This window comes from Mobula hypostoma, chromosome 10 (assembly GCF_963921235.1).
Source record: "Mobula hypostoma chromosome 10, sMobHyp1.1, whole genome shotgun sequence".
In the NCBI taxonomy this organism is placed as follows: domain Eukaryota; kingdom Metazoa; phylum Chordata; class Chondrichthyes; order Myliobatiformes; family Myliobatidae; genus Mobula; species Mobula hypostoma.
The window spans coordinates 111729042-111754884 of NC_086106.1; the positions used below are offsets into that span (position 1 = coordinate 111729042).

Consider the following 25843-nt stretch of genomic DNA (forward strand, 5'->3'; position numbering starts at 1 on the left):
TTATTAGAGAGGGTTGAAAAGCCGACCGTAAACGTATCCGGGAGCCGGCACTTTCTCCGCTTAAATATAATGATCATTCGCATCGTGGAGTACAGGAAAATAAATGAGCATGGAATCAGAAGATTAAAAGCAGAATCTGACCAGAATTTGTGTACAACACGTATCACAGTCGGCTGTCATTGGCTGCTTCACTTTGCAAACGCTCCCAACATTCCGGAACGTTTGGCGCGTGCTCCATTGAAGGTTTACCAGGATTGGTCAGACACGGACACGGCTGATCACGGGATTGGTCAGCGTGAGGAGGAAGTGGATACAATGTGACAAAGCTTCGGGTGAGTGTCAATTTCTTATTGAGCCTGATTGTATTTTATTGAAAAAAAGACATTGTAAAAATAACATTGGGTATAATTATAACTTTTATTGTTATGTTTTTTTTTACACACTAGAGATCGCGGCGCTATGCTGACCGTGACCACGCTGATTTCAGCCCTCCTCTTGTTCTCTGGGCTCATTTGGGGGGATGATGATTCCGACTGGGTGAAACTCCCCAATAAATGTGAAGGTTTGTATTGCACTTGTTACTGAATCATTGACAGCTCCACCTGCTACACACAGAAATGAAATGCTGCCTTTTAGCATTTTTTTGCTCATTTTCCCATTTTAACTGATACCAGAGGGTGCATAAATCTCATTGACGGGAATTATTGCTATTAATGCAGAAATAAATAGTTGATTAATGCTTATTTCTTGACGTTTTCAAGAAATACAAAAGGAAGGATTGATTCTTGACTTGTCATTTAGAGCCACCTCCCTATTACTTCCATAATTTTCTGTTTTAGGAATTAAAGTTTTTGTGGTTAATGTGCCTAATGTTTCATCGGCCTACTTGGGATTCCTGTGATAACATCTTTTCATGTAGTCTGCTCAGATTCTAGTTTAAGATTTTATTCCAAATACTCTGGACGGCACAGTGTTTAAGTGTCCTTTCGCCCAAAAAAGGAAGAATTGCTGTAAATGGGTTGAATAGTTTGGTGCCTAATTCACTTTATGACATTGGTCTTGGGAATTTTAGTGAGTAAAATAATTTAGTCCATAGGAATAAAGTTTGAAATGCACTAAGTCCAAAGTTGTACCAAATCATCTGAGTTGCAAGATACTGTCTGTAATTCTTCTGATTGTTTGAGTAGGTGATGATGTGAGGATGGCAAACTTTCAAACCACAAATTCAATGATATTGGGTTGTCCCAAGATGTGAAAATTTTGCCACATTCTGAGATTTAAAAGTCTCTATTTTAATATAAACGTTTAAATGGTATATATTTAATTCTGAATAAAATACTTGAATGCTGGTCTAACATTGCTTCAATTTAAATTTCATGTTCCACTTATTTTGCCTACATCCAAATTTATTTCTTATATATATTTTTAAGAACCTGCTCCATTTGAGGTTTTTGCCTGTGGCTTTTTGAGGTGATTGGAAAACTAGATGGATATTGACCAGAAGGAATCATTGTCATTTATTGGCCTTGGTATTCATCTTTGATTCGATCCACTGGAGCAGTTTTGAATGTTGATGCTCAGAAATATTGCTCCTTGGCGGCCAGCTTCAAAGTAAAGCTTTTTATTGCCTAAATACATGATGATTTCAGAGAAAGAATGCTTCCAATGATCTCAGTGGACTTGTATGTTGAGAGTACATGCATTTAAAGAACTAGAGTGAGACTAGTCCTGTGTTAAATCTGATCCAGAAGGGTTAGATATTCTCACCTTTCCGCGGACTTATCCCTCCCTGCCTGCCTGCATGCCATTATTGATCGCAACCATATCATTTAGCTTCTGACATCCTATTAACTCCTCATCGAACTCTTCCTAATATCTTCTTTGAAATAGTTTTTTGTTTTAACTTTGAAGGAAGCATCTTAGGATGTCTTTCAGTCATTTGGTTGCTTTGTAATAGAAATTGTTTGTGACAAGGGGCAGTGGGGAAATGCAGAACTGATAGCCCTGCTCTACTGCAGCTTTATTTATAGAACATAGAAAATTACCGCCCAGTGCAGGTCCTTCAGTCCACGATGTTTTAGCCTTCTCTAAGATCAATCTACCCATTCCCTCCTACATAAGCCTCCATTTTCTATCATCCTCCCTCCCTCCCTTCTATCATCCATGTGCCTATCTAAGAGTCTTAGATACCCTTAATGTATCTAGCTCTGCCACCACCACAGGCAGAGGGTTCCATGCTCTCGCTGTAAAAATACCTACCTCTGGCATTCTCCCTATAACCTTAAAATTATGCCCCCTTATATTAGCCATTTCCACCCTGGGGAGAAGTGTCTGGCTGTCCACTCGATCTATGCCTTTGATCATCATGTACACCTCTAGCAAGTCACCTCACCTCATCATCGTCCTCTCCAAAGAGAAAAGCCGTAGCTCGCTCAGTCTATCTCCGTAAGGCGTGCCCTCTAATCCAGGCAGCATCCTGGTAGATTTACTCTGCACCCTCACTAAAACTTCCACATCCTTCCTATAATAAGGTGACCAGAACCGAACACATTATTCCAAGTGCAGTCTAACTTGGGTTTTATAAAGCTGCAACATTACCTTGTGGCTCTTGGGCTCAATCCCCCGACTATTGAAAGCCAACACACCATGTGCCTTCTTAACAACTTTATCATCTTTCCACTTTCCATGTTTGTATTAAAAATAAAGAAACTTTACTCTCAATATTTGTGACTAGAATAAAAATTAGCATTTTTGAGAATATCACTGCAACTATTGGCTCGATTCATTCCAGTGAAATAGCCATTCTATGTTGTAAGTAGCATCACATTGTCTTCTGAAATGGATACAGTCCTTTCAGCTGTTCATTTACACACTTCCTTCAGCATTAAAGTTACTGGTAGGTTAGATTGCAGCTGCCTGTAGATGGTTAGCACTTTTTCTAATTTACTTACAAACTGATTGAAAATCTGTAGTTAAAGTAATCTGTTCCCCTTTCTATAGAAATATAGAAGTGAGAGTCGGTGCTGTTATTCCTTTCTATTTCTAGAAGTCAGAACTAATTTTATTGATAATTTCTGCTTGTTTGTTTTGTCAGAATTATTCTTTATTGAATTCTATCCTTTGTATATTTCACCTTTAGATCATTTCTTCCCTTTCTCCATATCTTAAAACTGATTGTAAACTTCCTCTGTTTCTGAAAGGTTATCAGCCAAGTATAGAACTCTGATTGTTCCACAGATGTCTCCATTTCCGGCACTGTCTGCTTTATTGTTAGTGCTTGCTCAGATTAATGGTACTTCTATTTTAAATTCTGCATTATTTGTCTTACCAATGTGGTTAGTGTAAAACATTTAGAATTTTAAACTGGTGCATAGATAAAGATGGAATTGAGGGACGGAATTCTGCTTTCAAGTTCATAACCAAAATGTTTACTGGATTGCTGAAGAAGGAGGGAATTGCATGTAAGGCATTGAAACCTTCAATCTGAGCATAATCATTTTCAAGAATACATTGCTAATTTTTTAAATATTATTTTAGATTATGAGGACATGCAGTCCTCTTTTATTGTCATTTAGTAACGCATGCATTAAGAAATGATACAATATTCCTCTGGTGTGATATAATTTAGTATACTTAGAACATATTTTCAGTTTGATTTCGATCTAATGCATTCATGTTATTGCTGTTATAATAATATAATCTGATGTGCAAAGTGAGGCCACTGGATATAGGAGCAGAATCTTGCCATTTGGTCTGTTGAGCCTGCTTTGCGAAGTACTTAACATATAACTTGGGGTAAATGGCATCATACTGAAACTCAAACTATTGAGATAAAGATATAAAGTGTTTCATCTCTCAATAACAAAGCTAGTACTTTTACTTATTCTGCCTAAATATTTCCTTTCTCTTATACTTTCTTTTGTATTGTCCTTTAGTTTGCAAGTACCTTGCTGTGGAATTGAAGTCAGCTTTTGCTGAAACCGGAAAGACCAATGAGGTGATTGATACCAAATACAGCTTTATGGAAGGAAAGGGTTCGAGGATTAAATACAGGCACTCGTAAGCAAATTCTTGCAAATTCACTGAACTTTGATAGGATGCTGACATTTATACTTCTTCGTTTTGTCTTTACGTGGCATAGTCAAAAAGAAAAATGATAGGGTAGTCTGTCTATCATTCTCTTGAAAAGACATTCTGAATCCACATTGGTAAATTATCCACAAACTAGAGGTAACTGGTTGATGTAAACAATGAGGTGCTGCCCTTTTTTTTTTGGTTGAAATCATATTTGAAGCTCAGAGAAAGAGGTGGAAAGGTCCACACTACCAGGATCAGGAACAGTTATTACCCCTCAACCATCAGGCTCCACTCATCCCAACAAATTCCACAACCTATGGACTCACTTTCAAAGACTCTACAACCCCTCAATATTATTTATTGATTATTATTATTTTGTTTTTCTGTTTTTACTTGCACAATTTATACATTGGTTGTTTGTCTGTCTTTGTTTGTGTCTAGTTTTCCTTTGATTGTTTAATGTCGATTTGCATTCATTGTGAATGCCTGCAAGAAAATGAATCTCGGGGTAGTATATGGTGACATATATATATTTTGATAATAAATTTACTTTGAACTCTTTTGTTTGCTTGTTGAAGAGCCCTTTCGTAAGTAAGAATGGTACAGCTTCAACTTAGTCCAGAAAGAAATAAATCCACAGCATGCATCTACATATCTCTTCACCAAACGTTCATTCCCGGTCAGCAAAGTACGTTGCTCACCGCTGTTTTAAAAATGAAATTGCCATCATGCAAACGAAAAAAGTGATGTTCTGAAATTGCACTGTGAACTTGCTGGGTTAAGCGAAGTGTTTTGTCTTTTTAAGTTACCGCACTGTAGTAGGTTATTCGGTCCAACGTGCCCAAAGCAGACCAAGGAAGAAGTATCTAAATTAACCCCAAAATGTAGTTCTTAGCTCAAAACTATCTGTATAGTAGCATAGAACATTACAGGCCAGAATGAACATATTCTATTCCACACTTTTTCATTTCTGCAACAGAGTGGCAGAATTCATTTTGGGCTTAAACCCATTGGTATAAAGTTAGACTGTGCACCAGGAGCTGCTCAGGCAAGCACTAGGGGATTGATCCCCAAGCTTAGGTCTGAAATTTGAGGAAAGATGCGAGGGTCATGATTTTTGAGGATGGACAGACATTTGAGGTGAATTTATTTTGTATTTGGTTGATGTACCTGAGCTTTGTAGAAACTAATCGGGGCAAAAACATTCTGAGGCTTTGACCTACATTCTTTGCATTAATAAGCAGAAAATTCACCTCACAAAGTTAAGGCCTTGATGATGAATAGCAAGTCAAGCGGTTTTGGAGCAGCAGCTGATCGGAGGAGGATATTGAACTGGGGTTTTTGTATCTTGTGCATGTTGTACACTCAATGTTTTAGGAACAGCTTCCTCCTGTACACCATCAAATTTCTGAATGGTCTGTGAACTCATGAACACAACCTCGCTTTTCGTCTTTTGCACCATTTATTAATTTTATACTTTTATTGTAACTTATGGTAATTATAGCCTTACACTCTAACACTGCACAAAACAAGAAAATTGATGACATATGTCAGTGATAATGAAGCGGACTCTGATTCATGATCATTGTCAGATAACACATAAATAAAGGTGGAAATGAAGAGTTCCAAGTGACCATATACATACAACATAAAATCTACAGCACGTTACAGGCCCTTCGGCCCACGATGTTGTGCCAACCATGTAACCTACTCTAGAAACTGCCTAGAATTTCCCTACCGCATAGACCTCTATTTTTCTAACTCCATTTACCTATCGAAGAGTCTCTTAAAAGACCTTATTGTATCCACCTCTACCACCTTCGCTGGCAGTACATTCCACCCTCTGTGTGAAAAACTTATCCCTGACATCCCCTCCGTGCCTACTTCCAAGCACATTAAATCTATGCCCACTTGTGTGAGCCATTTCAGCCCTGCGGGAAAAGCCTCTGACTATCCACACGATCAACCCTCTCATTATCCTATACACCTCTATCAGGTCACCTCTCATCCTCCCATCATTCCAAGGAGAAAAGGCCACGTTCACTCAACCTATTTTCATAAGGCACGTTCTCCAATCCAGGCAACATCCTTGTAAATCTCCAGTGTAGTAAAGAAAACCCGTTGCTCATCTCATTTTCAATTGGCAAGACGTTTTTATACATGCACTTTAATCCCCCTGTAGTAAATGCTAACATACCTGTTGCCCTTCTAATTACTTGCTGCACCTGCCCCTGGGTAGCATGGTGACACCAAGTGAGTGATTTTTTTTTTGCCATGTGTCTGCCTTTGCTGACACAGGTTCAGTCATGACTTCTTCTGCTGTTGGTGTGGAGTTTGCATGTTCTCTCCATAAGAACTCCATAAGTTTCCTTCCATATCTCCCATTGGATAGGTACATGGATAAGAAAGGTTTAGTGCGGCGTTTCCCAACCTGGGGTTCACAGACCCCTCAGTTAATTTCAGGGATCTGTGGCATTAAAAAAAGGTGGGAAATCCCTGATTTAGAGGAATATGGACCAAGAGCAGGCAAATGGGACTGGTTTAAGTGGGCATTTTGGTTAGTGTGGATTAAGTGGATCATCCTCTTAACCTCATAAATTATGTCAGCTTGGCTTATTGGCTTTAAAGGGACAGAGCATGTTGATCATGTTAACATTAGGCTAACAAATAGGGTATTTTTGTTTGAACTATCACCAAGCCAGATTTCCGAAATGAAAAGCAGGATGCGACTGTTCCATTTTGACGCAAATTTGAATATCAGCTGATGGCCTGCATTCTTTTCCCCCTTACAAGGGATATTAGGCTGATTGAAGTCACGGAAAACATTTGCAACCGGCTGCTGGAATACAACCTGCATAAGGAGCGGAGTGGGAGTAACCGCTTTGCTAAGGTAAGAACCGATGAGCTGCCTTTTCGTGGAGGGGAGAGACACAGCTCTCTCTGGACTCAGAGCAGCATCAGAATGGACATTGCACTTGCCGGGCGTGGAGGTACGCATCCGCACAAAAAGAACCTTGGTTGTGTGAAGAGAATAGCTCGCATATGACAACTTTTATTCTTAGATGGAGTGACCAATGCATAAGACGTAGGTCATTCAGCCCATCAAGTCTGCTCTGCCATTCCGTGATGGCTGACTTATTATTCCTTCAACCCAATCTCCTGCCTTCTCCCGTTAGCTTTGACACCCTTACTAATCAAGAACCTATCAACCTCTGCTTAAAATAAACCCAATGACTTGGGCTCCACAACTGTTTGTGGTAATGAAATCCACAGATTTACCACCCTCTGGCTAAAGAAATTCCTCGACATCTATGTTCTATAGGGATGCTGCTCTACTCTGAGGCAGTGCCCTCTGATCCTGGACTCTCCCGTGATAGGAAACATCTTCTCGATAGCCACTGTGTCTGGACCTTTCAATATTCACTAGTTTTCAAAAAGATTTCCCCCTCATTCTTCTATATTCCAGGGAGTACGTGCCCAGAGCCATCAAAGGGAGTTAACATAAGAAATTATGTTAACTCCCTTTCATTCTCGTGAGCGTCCTCTGGGTATGAATATGCTGCCCTCAATAGGGATTTAGACCTTGCAACAGTGAAGGATGGATATAGCCAAGTCAAGACAGTGTGTGTCTCATTGATGTACAAGGCTAGGAAGTTTTATTTAAGTAAATGCAGCAGATGGCTGTAATGCATTGTGCAGGTAGAATGTATGGTACTATTCTTTCAAAATACATTTTCTTAAGCTACATATTTCCAAGGTGTTTTTTTCCCGGTGGGGTTGTTATTCTAAAACATCAAAATCTTCAAGAAATAGGACTTAACCAGTGATTTCCAAACTTTTTTTATGCCATAGACTCCTACCATTAACAGAGGGGTTGATGGACCCCATGTTGGCAACCCATGGACCTAACAATTCTAGCTGGTGTTTAGAGAAAATCCATCTTTATTTTGAATAGCAATAAACCTCAGATCTAAATCTCAATTTACAGTCAAGTGAACAGGTCAAGTTCATGGATGGCAACTTTATGGGCCATAGCAATATCTCGTAACTTTGCCAAGAATAGTGCTGATATTACAGAGAATCAGAATCTCTATGCAGTTCATTGGTTCATTATGTAAGGAATTTGGCTTCCTACACTCTTGGATGTATTTAATTATTTTTTTTAGATTATGAGAACACTCAGTCCTCTTTTATTGTCATTTAGAAATGCATACATGCATTAAGAAATGGTACAATGTTCCTCCAGAGTGATATCACAGAAAAACAGGACAAACCAAAGACTAACACTGACAGAACCACGTAATTATAACATATAGTTACAGCAGTGCAAAGCAATATGATAATTTGATAAAGAACAGGCCATGGGCCTGGTAAAAAAAAAAGTCTCAAGTCCCGATTGACTCCCGATAGTCCCTGATAGCGGCGGCAAAAGGGAGAAACTCCCTGCCATAAACCTCCAGGCACCGTCAACTTGCCGATGCCTTGGAAGTAGCCGACCACAGCCGACACTGAGTCCGTCCATCCGAAAACTTCGAGCCTCCGACCAGCCCCTCCGATACAGCCTCCCGAGCGCCATCCTCTGCCAAGCGCCTTCGACCTCCCTATTTTATCTCCTTCCCTATTATCAAAGGAATGAAGATGTAGTGCTGGAATATAACTTTGTTAGACATTTGAATTCCCTTAGCCTGAGGGTGGTGAATCTGTGGAATTCATTGCCATAGATGGCTGTGGGGGCTGAAGGTAAATTTAAAACAGAGGTTGATAGGTTCATGATTAGTAAGGCTATTAAAGGTTAAAGGGAGAATTGAGAGGAGAGGGGTAATAAATCAGCCATGATAGACTCAATGGGCCGAATGGCCTAATTCTGCTCCTATGTCTTGTGGTCTTATGGTTAAAATTGGTGTTGAGAAACTGCACCACTGTTTAAAGCCTTTAAAGTTTCATTTTCTTTCTCTCAACCAGGGAATGAGTGAGACATTCCAAACTCTGCATGGCCTTGTTCATAAGGGTGTGAAAGTGGTAATGGACATCCCCTATGAGTTGTGGAATGAAACATCTGCCGAAGTGTCTGATATGAAGAAACAGGTACGTGCGGAACGCCTGAGGTAAAGAGGTTCTGCTGCTTTTAAATAGTTAATTCTTAGTTCCAAATTCCTCCTGTTACTATTACCTCCTGCATTGTTATAACTCAGAGTGATATCTCCATTCTTGCAATTCTCTCTCCCTTTTCCTTTGATTGCTTTATCAACAGCCATATCTTCAATGGCCAAGACTAAGGAATTCCTTCCATAAGTAGCAATGTCTCCCTACCTCTTTACCACCATTTCCTCTTCAAAACCGACTTCTTTGCGCAAGCCTAAGGTCTCGTTTTCTGGCTCTATTTTTAACAAATATTGTTTAATAAAAATCCTGAGAAGCACTTGTCAGTCCATTCTGTTTTTACGTGAGACTGTGTCAAATGGACGTTTATTAAATTCAGCAACCCTGGTCCCCCCATGTATGTATTTGGATTTTGCTTGCTGCTGTAGAGTGCCTTTGTGTGAGTTGTTTTTTTATATAAAAGCCTTTATATCATCAGGCCTGAATCATGGCTCTGTACGAAGAGGCTGCCTGGTAGAGCTGTGTCAGGCTGGTTAGGGCAAGTGTTATAGTTGCTTCGCATTGAGAAGTGGGGCTCGGGGCCGACTCCTGGCCAGTGTCATGAATGTGAACTGTTACCTGGGAGTGGCGGCACTTACCCCATTTGTCAACAGGCGGCCCAGATCCTAGAGTCATAGAGCACTACAGTACAGAAGTAGGCCCTTTGGCCCATCTTGTCCATGCCAAACTATTCTGCCTAGTCCCATGGAATTGCACCTGGATCATAGCCCTACACACCACCCCCCCATCCTGGTATTTATCCAAGCTTCTCTTAAATGTTGCAATCGAACCTGCATCCACCACTTGCACTGGGCAGCTTGCCCCATACTCCCACCACGCTGTGAGTGAGAAGTTCCCTCTCATGTTCCCCTTAAGCATTTCACCTTTCACTCTTAACCCATGACCTCTAGTTCCATTCTCACCCAACCTCAGTGGAAAAAGCCTGCTTGCATTTATCCTAAAAGAAAACTCTTGAGACAAGAAGAGCTGTGTAGCCAAAACGTGAGAAACAACAGCTTCCATATCCCCATGAGGAGCTGTAGCTGGTAACTTGGTAACTTCAGATAAGTCTGTGTTTAACTTCCAGTTAGCTATGTATGTCACCAAAAACCTTGGCAAACTTCTATAGATGTATGTTGGAAAGTGTGCTGACTGGCTGCATTACGGCCTCGTATGGGAACACCTTTGCCTTTGAGCAGAAAATCCTACAAAAGGTAGTGGATTCAGCCCAGAACATCACGAGTAATCCCTCCCAGCCATTCAGTACATCCCCATGAAATGTTGCTGTAGAGAAGCAGCATCCATCGTCAAATAGACAATAGACAATAGGTGCAGGAGTAGGCCATTCGGCCCTTCGAGCCAGCACCGCCATTCACTGTGATCATGGCTGATCATCCACAATCAGTATCCAGTTCCTGCCTTATCCCCATAACCTTTGATTCTGCTATCTTTAAGAGCTCCATCCATCTCTTTCTTGAAAACATCCAGAGACTTGGCCTCCACAGCCTTCTGGGGCAGAACATTCCATATATCCACCACTCTCTGGGTGAAAAAGTTTTTCCTCAACTCCGTTCTAAATGGCCTACCCCTAATTCTTAAAACTGTGGCCTCTGGTTCTGGACTCACCCATCAGCGGGAACATGCTTCCTGCCTCCAGCGTGTCCAATCCCTTAATAATCTTATATGTTTCAATAAGATCCCCTCTCAGCCTTCTAAATTCCAGAGTATACAAGCCCAGTCGCTCCAATCTTTCGACATATGACAGTCCCGCCATCCCAGAATTAACCTTGTGAACCTACGCTGCACTCCCTCAATAGCAAGAATGTCCTTCCTCAAATTTGGACACCAAAACTGCACACAGTACTCCAGGTGTGGTCTCACCAGAGCCCTGTACAGCTGCAGAAGGACCTCTTTGCTCTTATACTCAATTCACCTTGTTATGAAGGCCAGCATGCAATTAGCTTTCTTCACTGCTTGCTGTACTTGCATGCTTGCTTCCAGTGACTGATGTACAAGAACACCTAGACCTCGTTGTGAAAGATCCTCAACACCCAGGCCATTCTCTTTTCTCACTGCTGAAGGTACAAGAGCCTCAGGACTCGCATCACCAGGTTCAAAAACAGTTACTACCCCTCAACCATCAGCCTCTTGAACGAAAGGGGATAACTACACTTATTTGAGGACTCTGTTATATTGTTATTTTATGCTTGTTATGTATTCCTATTTATTTATATCTGCATTTGCACCATTTGTTAACAGTGTACAGTTCCTGATGTTCACAGTTACTGTTCTACAACTTTGCTAAGTATGCTCGCAGAAAAAGAACCTCAGTGTTGTATGTGGTGACATGTATATACTCTGATAATAAACTTTACTTTGAACTTTGAACTTTGAACTATTCTCTCCAACATGCTGTGAGATATGGGTCTCTGGTTTACAGAAACTCTTTTTAAAAAAAAAAAAGTTGAAGAAAAATTCGGAGGAAGATTCCTTCCATTCGTAAACGAGGCTTGCCCAAGGACACAATTTACACCGTCTGCTTTCTGCGTGCAGATTTTGCAGTCTGATTCTCTACAGATTTCTATAGAATAGGAGTAACTCGGTGTCGATAAACTCGAAGCATGTCCCCATCGACGTTATTCCGCTACGTATATTTGCATGTATTGGGAAATTGCTGTGGTGTGTTGGCGCGACATGCAAAACATTGTTTGACAATCATCAGCAATTCTGCAGAATAAAGAAGAATATAAGATGAAGTTAGAAGTACAAGTGTGGAATAAAATGTGAATAAATACATAAATACCAGCACGCGTTTACAATGTACTGGAATCCTTCAGTGAAAATTGATGCACAGTGTTAAAGCTAGAGAAGAGTTCAGTTTTGACCTCGGGTACTGCCTGTCTGGAGTTTGCATGTCCTCCCTGGGACATTGTGGAGATTTTATTTATTTATTTATTGATAGGCAGCGTGGAATAGACCCTTCGAGTCTCACCGCCCAGCAATGCCCCAATTTAATCTTAGCCTAATCGTGGGAATTTTTTTTTTACAATGACCAAATAACCTACCAAACGATACATCTTTGGACTGTGGGAGGAAACCGGAGCACCCGGAGGAAATCCACGCAGTCACGGAGAGAATGCACAAACTCATTTCATCACAGCGGTGGGAATTGAACCCGGGTTGCCTGCACTGTAAAGCGTTGTGCTAACCACTACGCTGCTTTGCCACCCATTTCTTCCAGTTGCTCTGGTTTCTCACCACGTTCCAAGGTTGTGCAGGTTGCTAGGTTAGCTGGCCACTGTGAATTACCCCGAATATGTAGGTGAGCAGTAGAACCTTGATTGTGGAGGAATAAAATTGGATTAGTGGAAATGGGTTCCTGATCACTGGTGCAGCCTTGGTGGCCTAAAGAGCCACTTCTGCTGCTGCAAGTCAGACAAAGATCCGGCAACATTTATAGAGGGAAATAAACGGTTGACGTTTCAGGCTGAGATCCTTCATTAGGAACCTTTCTGCAGAATGACTTTATGTCTCGTACTGACTGATTGTGGGAGGGTGTCTTGATGAAGGATCTCAGCCCAAAACGGTATCTCTTTTCCTTTCCATAGATGCTACCTGGCCTCGTCCGGCATTTTGTGTGTGATTGATTGTGTGAGGGCTTGTGGTTTTATAAGGGCAAATACCAAGAAAGGGTTTTACATCAATTGTGACAAGTATAATTTTTCTGTATTACTCTGGGCGGAGGTTCAGAGGTCCTCCTGGACAAACTGAAAAGCAAGTGCGGACAGGCCTGAGTAGCCTGGACGAACGGGGGCCATCACCAGGGTGACTTGTATTAAACATCGGAGTTAGAGCTAATTATGCGGGGATGCAGCGATCGTTTGGTTAAAAGCTTTGTGAAATTGTTCGAATAATGAAAGCTGCAGCACTTCATTCTCTTTTATTATGATTTATGATGTTTTATTTTATAATATTGCACTATAAAACTTGTTTTTTTTATTATGTTGCTTTTGTGGTTTTATTGCCTTACACTATTGCAATCAGGTTTACTATCACTGACATATGCTGTGAAATTTGTTGTCTTGCGGCAGCAGTACATGCACGACATAAAAATTACTATAAGTTGCAATAAGAAAACAGTGTAAAAGAGGAATAGTGCAGTGGTGTTCCTGAGTTCATGGACTGTTTAGAAATTGGAAATCTAGTAATGGTGTTACTTGGATTCAGTAAAAATTTTGTGAGGAGAATTTTCGGAGTGGGTGCTGCTCCGAGCTTTGACAAGCTTAAGATAAAAAGATCTTAAAGATTAGCTTTACTTATGTACATTGAAAGGGTGGCATGGTAGTGTAGTGGTTAGCACTACGGTTTACAGTACAGGCATCCCAGGTTCAATTCCCGTCACTACCTTTAAGATCTTTAAGTTCTCCCTGTGGGTTTTCTCAGAGTGCTCTGGTTTCCTTGCACTGTCCAAAGACGTACCGGTTGGTAGGTTAATTGGTTATTGTAAATTATCCCTGATTAGGCTAGGATTAAATCAGGGTGTTGCTGAGTGACATGACTCTAATGCCTAGAAGGGCCTATTCCACGCTGTATCTTGATAAAGAATTAATAAATCAATCAGCATACAGTCAACGACCGACACAGTCTGAGGATTGTGTCCCACTAATGCCACCGTGCTTCCAGCACCAGCTTACTATCTCCTACCCTAGTCGTGCATCTTTGGACTGTGAGAGGAAACCGGAGCACCCAGAGGAAACCCACGCGGTCACGGGGAGATCGTACAAGCTCCTTGCCGATAGTGGGAGTTGAAGCCTGATCGGCGATCGCTGTCTGGTACTGTAAAGCATTGGGCTAACTGCTACACTGCCGTGCTGCCTCTCTGCGATGGCTTTTCACCCCACTGGGATGTTTCTGGTATGAGTAATGCGGAGTTGTACCACAGAAGTGATGAGACTATTGCCAGTCCGCTGCAGCTCATGAGCCTCCCAACCCAGTGCTGAACAGCCACACCACAGGCAGGTGGCACCAACCTGCCCAGTACCCCCTCTCATAGGCAGCCCCGACACACCAAGCTGTGGGAGTACCAGAGGAAGATTGCTGACTGCAGGTTCCCAGCACAGCAGCGCACAGGGCGAGTGGAGGGGGTGTGCATCTGGGAGTGTTTGGTTTGGGGAACCAAGAGTCCTATAACGCATCAGTGGGGTAGTGTTAAGCAGAGTGCCAACTTAAAGAGTCATAGTTTCACAGATGAAACTGTGGTAAGGAAGGAAAAATGCATTGTTAGCATTCATCACAAGAGGATTAGAATATAAAGCAAGGATACCACTTGGGGACTTGGGTTATATTTTTTGTAACCTACCCAACTGTTGTCTGAGCATCAAAATTGTACTTTCCTCAAGAGACACACTCAACATTTCAGAGCAACACACACGAAATGCTGGAAGAACTCAGCCGGCCAAGCAGCATCTATGGAGAAGAATACAGTCGACGTTTCGGGCCAAGACCCTTCACCATACCTACATTGTAGAAACAGCTTCTCCTCTGCATGCGATTTCTTATCGGTGCTGAACACTATCACTGTTTTGCTCTCTTCTTGCACAATCTATTTATATTCTTATTGTAATTTATAGTGTTTTTTCTGTATTGCCCAAAACATATTTCATGACTGTCCGTGATAAATAAAGGCATCCGTTAGTCGTGCGAGACCATGGATCTGCACCTGGAAAGTCTTCACTCTCCAAGGCACAGGCTGGGCAAGGTTGTATGGAAGACCAGCAGTTGCCCATGCTGCAAGTCTCCCCTCTCCATGACACCAATGTTGTCGAAGGAAAGGGCATTAGGACCCATACAGCTTGGCACCAGTGTCGCCGCAGAGCAATGTGTGATTAAAGTGCCTTGCTCAAGGACACAACACGTTGCCTCGGCTGGAGCTCGAACTCACGACCTTCAGGTCACTAGTCCAATGCCTTAACCACTTGGCCACGTGCCCACTGTCAGTGTCAGTGATAATAAACCCATTTATGATACAACCCCCGTCTTGCGGCTCATCCCTTAGACCCACTACATTCTGTGTGGGGAAAACTGGCCTTCAGGTCCCCTTTAAATCTTTCCCCTCTCACCTTGAATCCGTGATCTTTCGTTTTGGACTCCCTACCCTGTGACTATCCACTTTTTCTATGCCCCTCATGATTTTATGTCTGTCTGTAAGATCACCCCTTATCTTCCAACGCAGCAAGTTATCAGCCTCTTATAACATTATATTATTTTCTTTAAGCACTATGATTGTGGTGGTGCTAGATTAACCGTAAATGTGTGCTCTCTTTAAATTACAGTGTGATGTGATGGTAGAAATGTATGAGGACGCTATTGAGGACTGGTATAAGAATCACCAAGAGGAAGACCTCACAATATTCCTCTGTGAACGACACGTGTTAAAGCCCCACGAAACAGGTACAAAACTTTAAAAACTCAGAACTCTGGCTGATGTGCACTTACTTAGGTTGCTATGATCTTTGGTATAGGTCAATGTTTTTTTGTTTTAGTTGTATTCTTTCTTGTATAATTTATGTTTTTCTTGTGAATGTTATGCCTGATGCTATGTACCTGTGTCATAGAGAAGTTCTGCACAGAAACAAGGCCTTTGGCCTATCTAGTCCATGCCGAAACCATTTAAATTGCCTCTTCCCAGCGACCTGCAACTGGGCCATAGCCATCTATACCCCTACCATCTCTGTACCTATCCAAACTTCTCTTAAATGTTGAAATCGAGCTCGCATAGACCACTTATGCTGGCAGCTGGTTCCGCACTCTCACAACCCTCTGAGTGACAAAGTATCTCCTCATGTTCCCCTTAAACTTTTCACCTTTCATCCTTAAGCCCTGACCTCTGGTTGTAGTCCCATCCAACCTCAGTGGAAAAAACCTGCTTGCATTTACTCTATCTATAGCCCTCGTAATTTTGTATACCTCTATCAAATCTGCTGTCAATCTTCATAGAATACAGTCCTAACCTATTCAATCTTTCCTTAGAACTCAGGTTGTCCAGATCTGGCAATGTCCTTGTAAATTTTCTCTGTATTCTTTCAACCTTGTTTCCATCTTTCCTGTAGGTAGGTGACCAAACTACACACAATACTCCAAATTAGGCCTCACCAATGTCTTATACAACTTCAACATAAACATCCCAGCTCTGTACTCAGTACATTGATTTATGAAGGCCAATGTGCCCATATTTTTTTGTATGACACATATATTCCCAGATCGCTTTGTTCTACCACACTCCTCAGTGCCTGTGTAAGACCTACACTGGTTGGTCCTACCAAAGTGCAAAACGTCACACTTGCCTACATTAAATTCTATCGGCCATTTACCAGCCAATTTTTCCAGCTGATGCAAATCCTGTGATAGGCTTCCTCACTGATCACTACACCCCCAGTCTTGGTGTCATCTGCAAATTAGCTGATCCAGATTACCACATTATCAGCCAGATTGTTGATATAGATGACAAGCAACAACAGACCAAGCACTGTTCCCTGCAACACATCACTGCTCACAACTGTGATACAGTTGCAAATAAGTTATTGTTGCACCTGTGCTGGCATGTCCTCCTGCATCTGACGATAAACTCAACCTTGACCTTGAGAGCAATCATTTGGGCTGGAAAGGACCTGTAGCAAACAAGAAGTATCTGTCGCCCACACACACACTCTGAGTTACTTCAGTATCTTTTATCTTTATAAAATGCTTCATAGATTTGAGGTGAGCGTGCTGTATTTGTTGCAAGCCTGTCTTCCCGTTCTATTTCTTTCTGTGAACTGCAGTCCCTCAAGGGAAACGAGGTTTGGTAGCACATATTGAAATGGAAAGCTTGATGATTAAATTGATCTATACACTTTGAAGTCTGCTGCTCTTTGATGACAGTGAATGCAATGGTATACTAGAATTATGGAAGAGTCAACACTAAAGTATGCTATATGACATGTTGGCTCATTCAAATAACAATCCAATGTTAATAAGGTTGAAAGAGTGCAGAGAAAATTTACAAGGCTGTTGCCAGGACTTGAGGAACTGAGTTGCAGGGAAAGGTTGAATAGGTTTGGATTTTATTCCCTGGAGCACAGGAAAATGAAGGGAGATCCTGTAGAAGTAAAGAGAACTATGAGTTGTATAGGTAGTGTGATTGGATGCAGGCCTTTCTCCCCCTTCATTGGATGAGACTAGAATTAGAGGTCATAGGTTTAGGATCAAAGGTGAATCTGAGGAGGAACTCAGAGGGTGTTATGAGTGTGGAGTGAGCATCCAGTGGCGGTGGTAGACGCATGTTCAGTTGTAATAATTAAGAGTTTGGATAGCTACATGGATGAGAGGGGTATGAGGTCTATGGTGCAGGCGCAGGTAGATAGGACTGGGCAGAAGACCAAGACGGCAGGGACTAGATGGGCCGAGGGGCCTGTTTCTGTGCTGTAGTGCTCCATGACTAATCTAATCAGTTCCAGTCCCCCTTTTCAAGTTCAAGTTCTAGTATATTGTCATTTAACCATACACAGTACATGGCCAAACAAAACAGTGTTCCTTTGGACCAAGGTGTACAACACAGTGTGTATAACTCGCAAACAATACATCAAGTAATATTACCACCAATAACAAATAATTAAATGTATTGCAGGAGATTGACATTTAGCTGAAACTGTTCTCGGTATTTATTCAGTTCATTTTTGGAAACTACAGTTGAAGCTCTGTCCACTGCCCTGTTGGTTCATTATAAATACTGATCCTTCTCCGGTTAGGAACAGCTAGTATATGCGATCAGCATTTGAGTGTCCGGCAGGATCGATTTGCTGGCGCTACAGGATTGCAGTTACCTCCTGCCAGGTGGGAACAGGGTATTTCCATGTGCCTGCCCTCACACCCGTTTCTGCTATCCTCTCTCACTCTTGGTTTTTGTTCATTTCTGACTTACAATCAGTTTGCAATACCCAAAGCAGTTGCAGAGTTAAAGTGTGCTGTACAACAGAAGCTGGCCCTTCAGCTCAGCTAGTACATGCCAAATTGTTAATCTGGCAGTTATTATCTGAAGGACACACGTGCAAAGAAAACCCATTTAATTATTGAATGTAAATTCCTCAGCTACCACGTTGAGATTCCAAATCATTCCTCTGTATCAGTGAGCCAGAACTGTGGCTGTGAGTCCGGTAACTTCACCAACACTTCGGGATTTTTCAAATATCAAGGCTCTGTTTAAGCACACCATTTAAAATGACCTTGTAATGATATTTCATGCAAAAATGTATGCAAAAATTTATTAGCTTTACCTATAAGACATAGGAGCAGAATTAGGCCATTTGGCCCATCAAGTCTGCTCTGCCATTCAGTCATGACTGATCCTCTTCCCCCCCCCCCACCCAGCCCCACTCTCCGGCCTTCACCCTGTAAACTTTGATGCCGTGTCCAATCAAGAACCTTTCAAGCTGACCTCTACAGCTGCCGGTGGCAATAAATTCCACAAATTCACCATCGTCTGGCTATAGAGATTTCTCTGCATCTCTTTTAAATTGACATCCCTCTATCCTGAGACTGTGCCCTCTTGCTCTGAACTCCCCCACCATGGAAAACGTCCTTTCTACATCTACTCTGTCCAGGCCTTTCAACATTTGAAAGGTTTCAATGAGATCTCCCCTCATCCTTCTAAATTCCAGTGAGTACAGATCCAGAGCCTTCAAATGTTCCTCGTATGATAACCATTTCATCCTTGTGAACCTCCTCTGAACCCTCTCCAATGCCAGCACATCTTCTTAGATGAGCCCAAAACTGTTCACAATACTCAAGGTGAGGCCTCACCAGTGCCTTATAAAGCCTCTGCATCACATTCTTGCTGTTGTACTCTAGCCCTCTTGAGATGAATACTAACGTGGCATTTGCCTTCCTCACCACTGCTCCACCTGCAAGTTAAACTTTAGGGTGTTCTGCACAAGGACTTTTGCATCTCAGCATTTTGGATTTTCTCCCTGTTTAGCAAATAGTTTGCACATTTATTTCTACTACCAGAGTGCAAGACCACGTATTTCATTTGCCACTCTCTTGCCCATTCTCCTAATCTGTCTAAGTCCTTCTGCAGCCTGCCTGTTTCCTCAATATTACCTGGCCTTCCACCGATCTTCATATCATCTGCAAACTTGGCAAGAAAACCACCTTTTTTCCATCATCTAAATCATTTATATACAGCATAAAAAGAAGCGGTCCCAACACTGACCCCTGCGGAACACCACTAGTCACTGGCAGCCAACCAGTAAAGGATCCTTTTATTCCCACTCACTGCCTCCTACCAATCAGCCAATGCTGTAACCATGTCATTAACTTTCCTGTAATGCCGTGGGCTCTTAACTTGGTAAGCAGCCTCATGTGTGGCACTTTGTCAAAGGCTTTCTGGATGTCCAAATGTACAACATCCACTGCATCCCCTTTATCTATCCTACTTGCAATCTCCTCAAAGAATTCCAACAGGTTCGTCAGGCAGGATTTTCCCTTAAGGAAGCCATGCTGACTTTGTCCTATCTTGTCCTGTGTCACCAAGTAATCCATAACCTCGTCCTTAACAATTGAATCCAACACCTTCACAACCACTGAGGTCAGGCTAACTGGTCTATAATTTCCTCTCTGCTGTCTTCCTCCTTTTTTTAAGGAGTGGAGTGACATTTGCAATTTTCCAATGCACCGGCACCATGCCAGAGTCCAATGATTTTTGGAAGATCATTACTAATGCCTCCACAACCTCTACCACTACCTCTTTCAGAACAATGGATGCAGTTGCTCTGGTCCGGCTGACTTATGTACCCTTGGGCCTTTAAGCTTTTTGATCACCTTCTCCCCTGTAATGGTATCTGCACTCACTCCTCTTCCCTTGCACCCTTCAACATCTGGCACACTGCTAGTGTCTTTCACAGTGAAGATCGGTGCAAAATTCTCATTTAGTCCATCTGCCATCTCCTTGTCCCCCATTATTATTCCTCCAGACTCATTTTCTTGTAGTCCTATATCCACTCTCATCTCTCTTTTATTTTTTACATACTTGAAAAAGCTTTTACTATCCACTTTGATATTGTTTGCTAGCTTGCTTTCATTTTTCATCCTTTCCCTCCTAGTTGCTCTCTGTTGGGTTTTAAAAGCTTCCCAATCCTCTCTCTTTTGCTTTTACATTAGCTTGAAATTCCCTTGTCAGCCACAGTTGTACTATTTTGCCATTTGAGTATTTCTATGTTTTTGGGAATACATCTATCCTGTAAATTCCTCATTTTTCGTCAGAAACTCACACCTGCCAGCAGCTCCTTCCAATTTATTTTGGCCAACTCCTCTCTCATACCACTGTAATTTCCTTTACTCCACTGAAATACTGCTATATCAGACTTTACTTTCTCCCTATCAAATTTCAATTTGAACTCAAATCATACTGATATCACTGTCTCCTCAGGGTTCTTTTACCTTAAGCTCCCTAATCACCTCTGGTTTATTACATAATACCCAATCCAGTATAGCTGATCCCCTCATAGGCTCAATGACAAACTGCTCTAAAAAGCCATCTCGTAGGCATTCAACAAACTCACTCTCTTGGGATCCATTTCCAACCTGATTTTCCCAATTGACCTGCATGTTAAAACCTCCCATGACCATCACAAAGGCCCTTATGACATGCCTTTTCTATTTCCTGTTGTAATCTGTGGTCCACCTCCCAGCTACTGTTGGGAGGCCTGTATATAACTACCAACAGGGTCCTTTTACCGTTGCAGTTTCTTAACTCAACCCACAAGGATTCAACATCTGATCCTATGTCACATCTTTCTACTGATTTGATGCCATTCTTTACCAGAAGAGCAACACCAGCCCCTCTGCCTACCTTCCTCTTCCTCCAATACAACATGTAACCTTGGATATTCAGCTCCCAACTACAACCATCCTTCAGCCACAATTCAGTGATGGCCACAACATCGTATCTGACAATCTGTAACAGTGCAACAAGATCATCCACCTTATTTCTTATCTCAGTGCACGGAGTATATAACACTTTGAATGCTACCCTTTTTGATTCTGCATCGCTGATGCATTGATATTCACCCTGCTGGCTGCAATTATGTCCTGTCATCTGCTGGCCCATCCTGACAGTCTGACTGCATACTGTCTTTGCTTTTTTGACCATCCACCCTGTCCTGAGTTGCGTCACTCCGATTCCCATCCTGCTGCCAAAGTAGTATAAACCCTCCCCAACAGCTCTAACAAGCCTGCACGCAGGCCCAGGTGTAACTCGTCACTTCTGAACAGGTCATACCTCCCCCAGAAGAGATCCCAATTATCCAACAACCTGAGGCCCTGCCCCCTGCACTAGATTCTCAGCCACGCATTAGTTTGTCAAGTCATCCTGTTTCTATCCTCACTGGCACGTGGCACAGGCAGCAATCCAGAAATTACTACCCAGGAGGTCCTGCTTCTCAGCTTTCTACCTAGCTCTTTAAATTCTCTTTTCATGACCTCTCTGCTTTTCCTTTCCGTGTCATTGGTGCCAATATGTACCAAGACATCTGGCTGCTCTCCCTCCCTCTCCAAACTGTTTTGGACACAATCTGAGACATCCCTGATCCTGGCACCTGGGAAACAATATACCATCCGAGTGTCCCATTCATGTTCACAGCATCCTGTCTGTTCCCCTCACTATTGAGTCCCCTATCACTACCGCTCCCCTCTTCTCCCTCTTTCCCCTCGGCATCACGGACCTATGCTCAGTACCAGTAACTTAGTCTCCGTGGCAAAGGTATCCAAATCGGTATACTTATTTTTTAAGGGAATGGCCACGGGGGTGCTCTGTGCTAACTGCCTATTCACATTTCCATTTCTCCTGACAGTCACCCAGCTACTCACCTCCTGCAACTTCGGGGTGACTACTTCCCTGTAACTCTGATCGATTGCCTTCTCACTCTCCCATACAAGCCGAAGGTCATCCAAATCCCTAACACGGTCTTCAAGCAGCTGCAGCTGGAAGCACTTCACGCAGATGTGTGATCTCAACGGGAAGTTAAAACTGCTCAACAGATCTCCTGCATTAGCCTGCCACCACCAAGGGCGTGTATACAGAAAGGTTCCCAAGAAAAGCCCACGAGACACTAGACACTAGAATACTACAGCACAGTACAGGCCCTTCAGCCCTCGATGTTGTGCCAACCCATATATTCCTAAAAAAAAGTACTAAACCCACACTACCCCGTAACCCTGTATTTTTCTTTCATCCATGTGCCTGTCCAAGAGGCTCTTAAATACTCCTAATGTTTTAGCCTCCACCACCATCCCTGGCAAGTCATTCCAGACACCCACAACCCTCTGTGTGTGGAAATATAAACAACTAACTAACTTACTCCTGATGTCTCCCCTAAACTTCCCTCCCTTAACTTTGTACATATGCCCTCTGGTGTTTGCTATTCGTGCCCTGGGAAACAGGTACTGGCTATCCACCCTATCTATGCCTCTCATAATCTTGTAGACCTCTATCAAGTCCCCTCTCATCCTCCTGTGCTCCAAAGAGAGAAGTCCCAGTAATATCATGAAGGATCCCACCCACCCTGCTTATGGACTGTTTGTCAAACTCCCACCAGCATCCACGCCAGGACCATTGGACACAAAAGCAGTTACTTGCCCCCCAAATCCTCAGCCTGTTCAACACCTCAATATATTAACCCACCCCACCGCCCCCCAAAACTACTACATACACGTCAGACACGCCGTAGTCTATGCACTTTATGTACATACAGTCAGTCTGTGTATGTAAGCTATTCAGTCACACTCAGTCCGTTACTTGTGTTACGTACCCCGTAACGGGGTTGCCAAACCAGCAGAAATGGATCACTCAGTTGGAGTCTGGAGTACTAGAACTAAGAAAGTTTTATTAAAGAAACAAGCAACACAATAATCGAAAGGATAATAAATGCAACAGTTCAGCAACGATAAACACACATGTGCACAGAATTAAGATAACAGCATCAATCAAGCTCTATCGTTGTCTAGGGGTAAATGACCAAATTTCAAAGTGACTCAAAGTTCAGTCCAGTTTAGTAGTTCAGTTCGCAGTAATCGTTGCCATGGCGATGGACAACGTGGGGGAAGAGAGAGAGGGAACAGGAACAACTGATCATTCAGACACGGCTTCACTCACAGACCGGCGATTTTGGGCGGGTCCTTGGTGATGTCACCTGAGGTCACCGACTGTGACCCCTCCTCCAGATGCGGTCGATCCTCTGCAGTGAACCCGGCACCCAGGCAAGGGCGGACACACACCGGGTTCCCGCTGATTGTACCTTTCCACCCTGGCCGTTGTCTGATACTTCTCACCGACTCGTGAGAGGCGTACCGCTTCCAGGGTCTCGTTACCTCGGGTGTCGTGTGTCGCCTTAGCGAACCGGTCCCCTTTTTATCCCCCTGCTGGGGTATCGCCTGTCCATCACTTCAAACAGTTCAAGGTTCAAAGGGGGGAGCCGCTCCAGACAGCTCTCTCTCCCCCGTCCCTTCATTACACATCTCCAGACGCTGCTCCATTGTTCCTTATCTCTCCTTCCCCTGAGGGCAGGTGGCAGACCAACTGCTGATGTCACTGATGCTAACCCAGGCCAGCAAACATCTTAATTTTATGTGTATTCTCGTCACACTTGTACATTGTGTTTTTTAGGATCACTGTTATGTTTATTGTTTGTTTTTTTATTGTGTTTTTTATGCTAATTGTGGTTTTTTTTTGGCTGCATTGGATCTGGAGTAGCAATCATTTTATTCTCCTTTACGCTCACGTACTGAAGACTGACAATGAGCTTTCTTGAATCTTGAATCAGAAGACTTGTACTCTCTTGCTGAAAATGCATTACCAGCATAGATGAGCTACATTATGTCTACTTTCACGAGAGCGTGCAGTTCAGGATGATTTGCCGTATCTGTTAAAGAAGGTTAGTTAATTAAAGTTGTGGCCCACTTGGTGAACGTACAAATGACGAACCTACTCTCTTTCAGAATGTTTGAAGGAAGAATGGACCGGCCGGAAGGGCGACCCTGCGGCCATTGATATGGAGAAGAAGAAGAAGAAGAAAAAGAAGAAAGATACGAATGGGAAGGAAGAGGACAAAAAGAAAGGGGAAAAGGGAAAGAAGAAAAAGCAAGTAGAAGAGGAGAGTGAGCAAGAGGAGGGAGGAAACATATCATCAGGCGATGAGCAAACACAGCAGGAATTGCATCCTTCCCACAGACCTGATGAACTGTAAAGACTGAAAGACATGAGCAGGAAGCATTTATTGAGAATAGTATTTTAAAGAGCATCGTGGTTTAAAAAAAATCATTGACCTGAACCATATGGACCTTGCTCTTAGATGTGCGTTTAAATATATTTAAATTTATCAGGTCTTTTGTGAGCAAGTGGTTACTCTTCTAGCTGATACTCTGTTTGTTTGTACATCATTCTCTGCAATAATCTTTTTTTCTTCCATCTTTTCCTTGGTACACAGAGTTAATTTTAACTAGTACTTTATGACTGGATGCTCTGTCCTTTGCTTTTTAAACAAAAAAAAACTTTTTGGATGTTTTGTTGACCCAGTAACATACACAGAAAAAAATAATTGGTGTCATATGTTTTATTTTGTCAATGCGGGTGCAATTTTGTAATTAGTTGAAGAGTTACATTTCTGGACATTTGGTCACTGCTGCATTCAAATGACAAGCCTTAAGGTAGAAATGTTCCTGAACAGAGTAACTTGAATAAAAGGCTTGGGAGAACTTTTAAATTGAGAGGATGGAATATATCTTTTTAGTGTTACTATTTTAATGCTCAGGCAAACAGAAAAAGTGCATATCCTAAACACTAAGAAAAGTGCAAAGGAAAATTCTTCTAACAAATACTTACAATCCATTTGGTGTGTGGCCAAGTGGTTAAGGGGTCCGTCTAGTGATCTGAAGGTCGCTAGTTCGAGCCTCAGCTGAGGCAGCGTGCGTGTCCTTGAGCAAGGTACTTAACCACCCATTGCTCTGCGATGACACCAGTGCCAAGCTGTATGGGTCCTAATGCCCTTCCCTTGGACAACATCGGTGGCGTGGAGAGGGGAGACTTTGCAGCATGGGCAACTGCCGGTCTCCCATACAACCTTGCCCAAGCCTGCGCCCTGGAAACCTTCCAAGGCGCAAATCCATGGTCTTCCAGTAAACTAATGTACAGTATCTGAAAACTGAAACACGAGATATTCTGCAGTTGCTGGAAATCTGGGGTAACACACACAAAATGCTAGAGGAACTCAGTGGGTCAGGCAGCAAAATGGGGAGGAATAAAGAGTTGATAGTACAATATCTGAAAACAGTCCCACCGTCTTGGAATTTTCCCAAAATTGATTGGAATATTGAGATTGCAGAACCTGTCTGTCTTCAAAACATCAGCTCAAATTGTTGAATCCCTATAGTAAAAATAGAATTTACCATTAAATCAGCTGACAACTACATGTCAATAAATGGTCACTTACATTACTGAAAAGGAATTTGAATTTGGGATAAAGGAACAGATACTGTATAAATGATTGGTCCATGTATTAAATTGATGAGTGTAATAATCAAGTAAGTGTGTGCACTT

The 25843-nt window shown here is 42.4% G+C and overlaps 1 protein-coding gene across 1 annotated transcript; it reads left to right on the forward strand.

The window, feature by feature from the left end:
- The first annotated feature begins 242 nt into the window (after positions 1-242).
- On the forward strand, positions 243-25138 carry cnpy3 (canopy FGF signaling regulator 3). The gene is made up of 7 exons (XM_063061051.1): positions 243-332; positions 447-562; positions 3936-4059; positions 6871-6967; positions 9040-9162; positions 15549-15666; positions 24247-25138. The coding sequence occupies exons 2-7, from the start codon at positions 460-462 to the stop codon at positions 24492-24494; spliced, it is 813 nt and encodes a 270-aa protein (XP_062917121.1). The 5' UTR covers positions 243-332; positions 447-459; the 3' UTR covers positions 24495-25138.
- Positions 25139-25843: the final 705 nt, after the last annotated feature.

Excerpts from the sequence above, each read along its gene's own strand:
- cnpy3 (XM_063061051.1), top strand. The coding sequence starts at position 460 with ATGCTGACCGTGACCACGCTGATTTCAGCCCTCCTCTTGTTCTCTGGG. Across the intron at positions 4,060-6,870 it reads AGGATTAAATACAGGCACTC|GGATATTAGGCTGATTGAAG; the intron begins GTAAGCAAATTC and ends CCCCCTTACAAG. Across the intron at positions 9,163-15,548 it reads TGTCTGATATGAAGAAACAG|TGTGATGTGATGGTAGAAAT; the intron begins GTACGTGCGGAA and ends TTTAAATTACAG.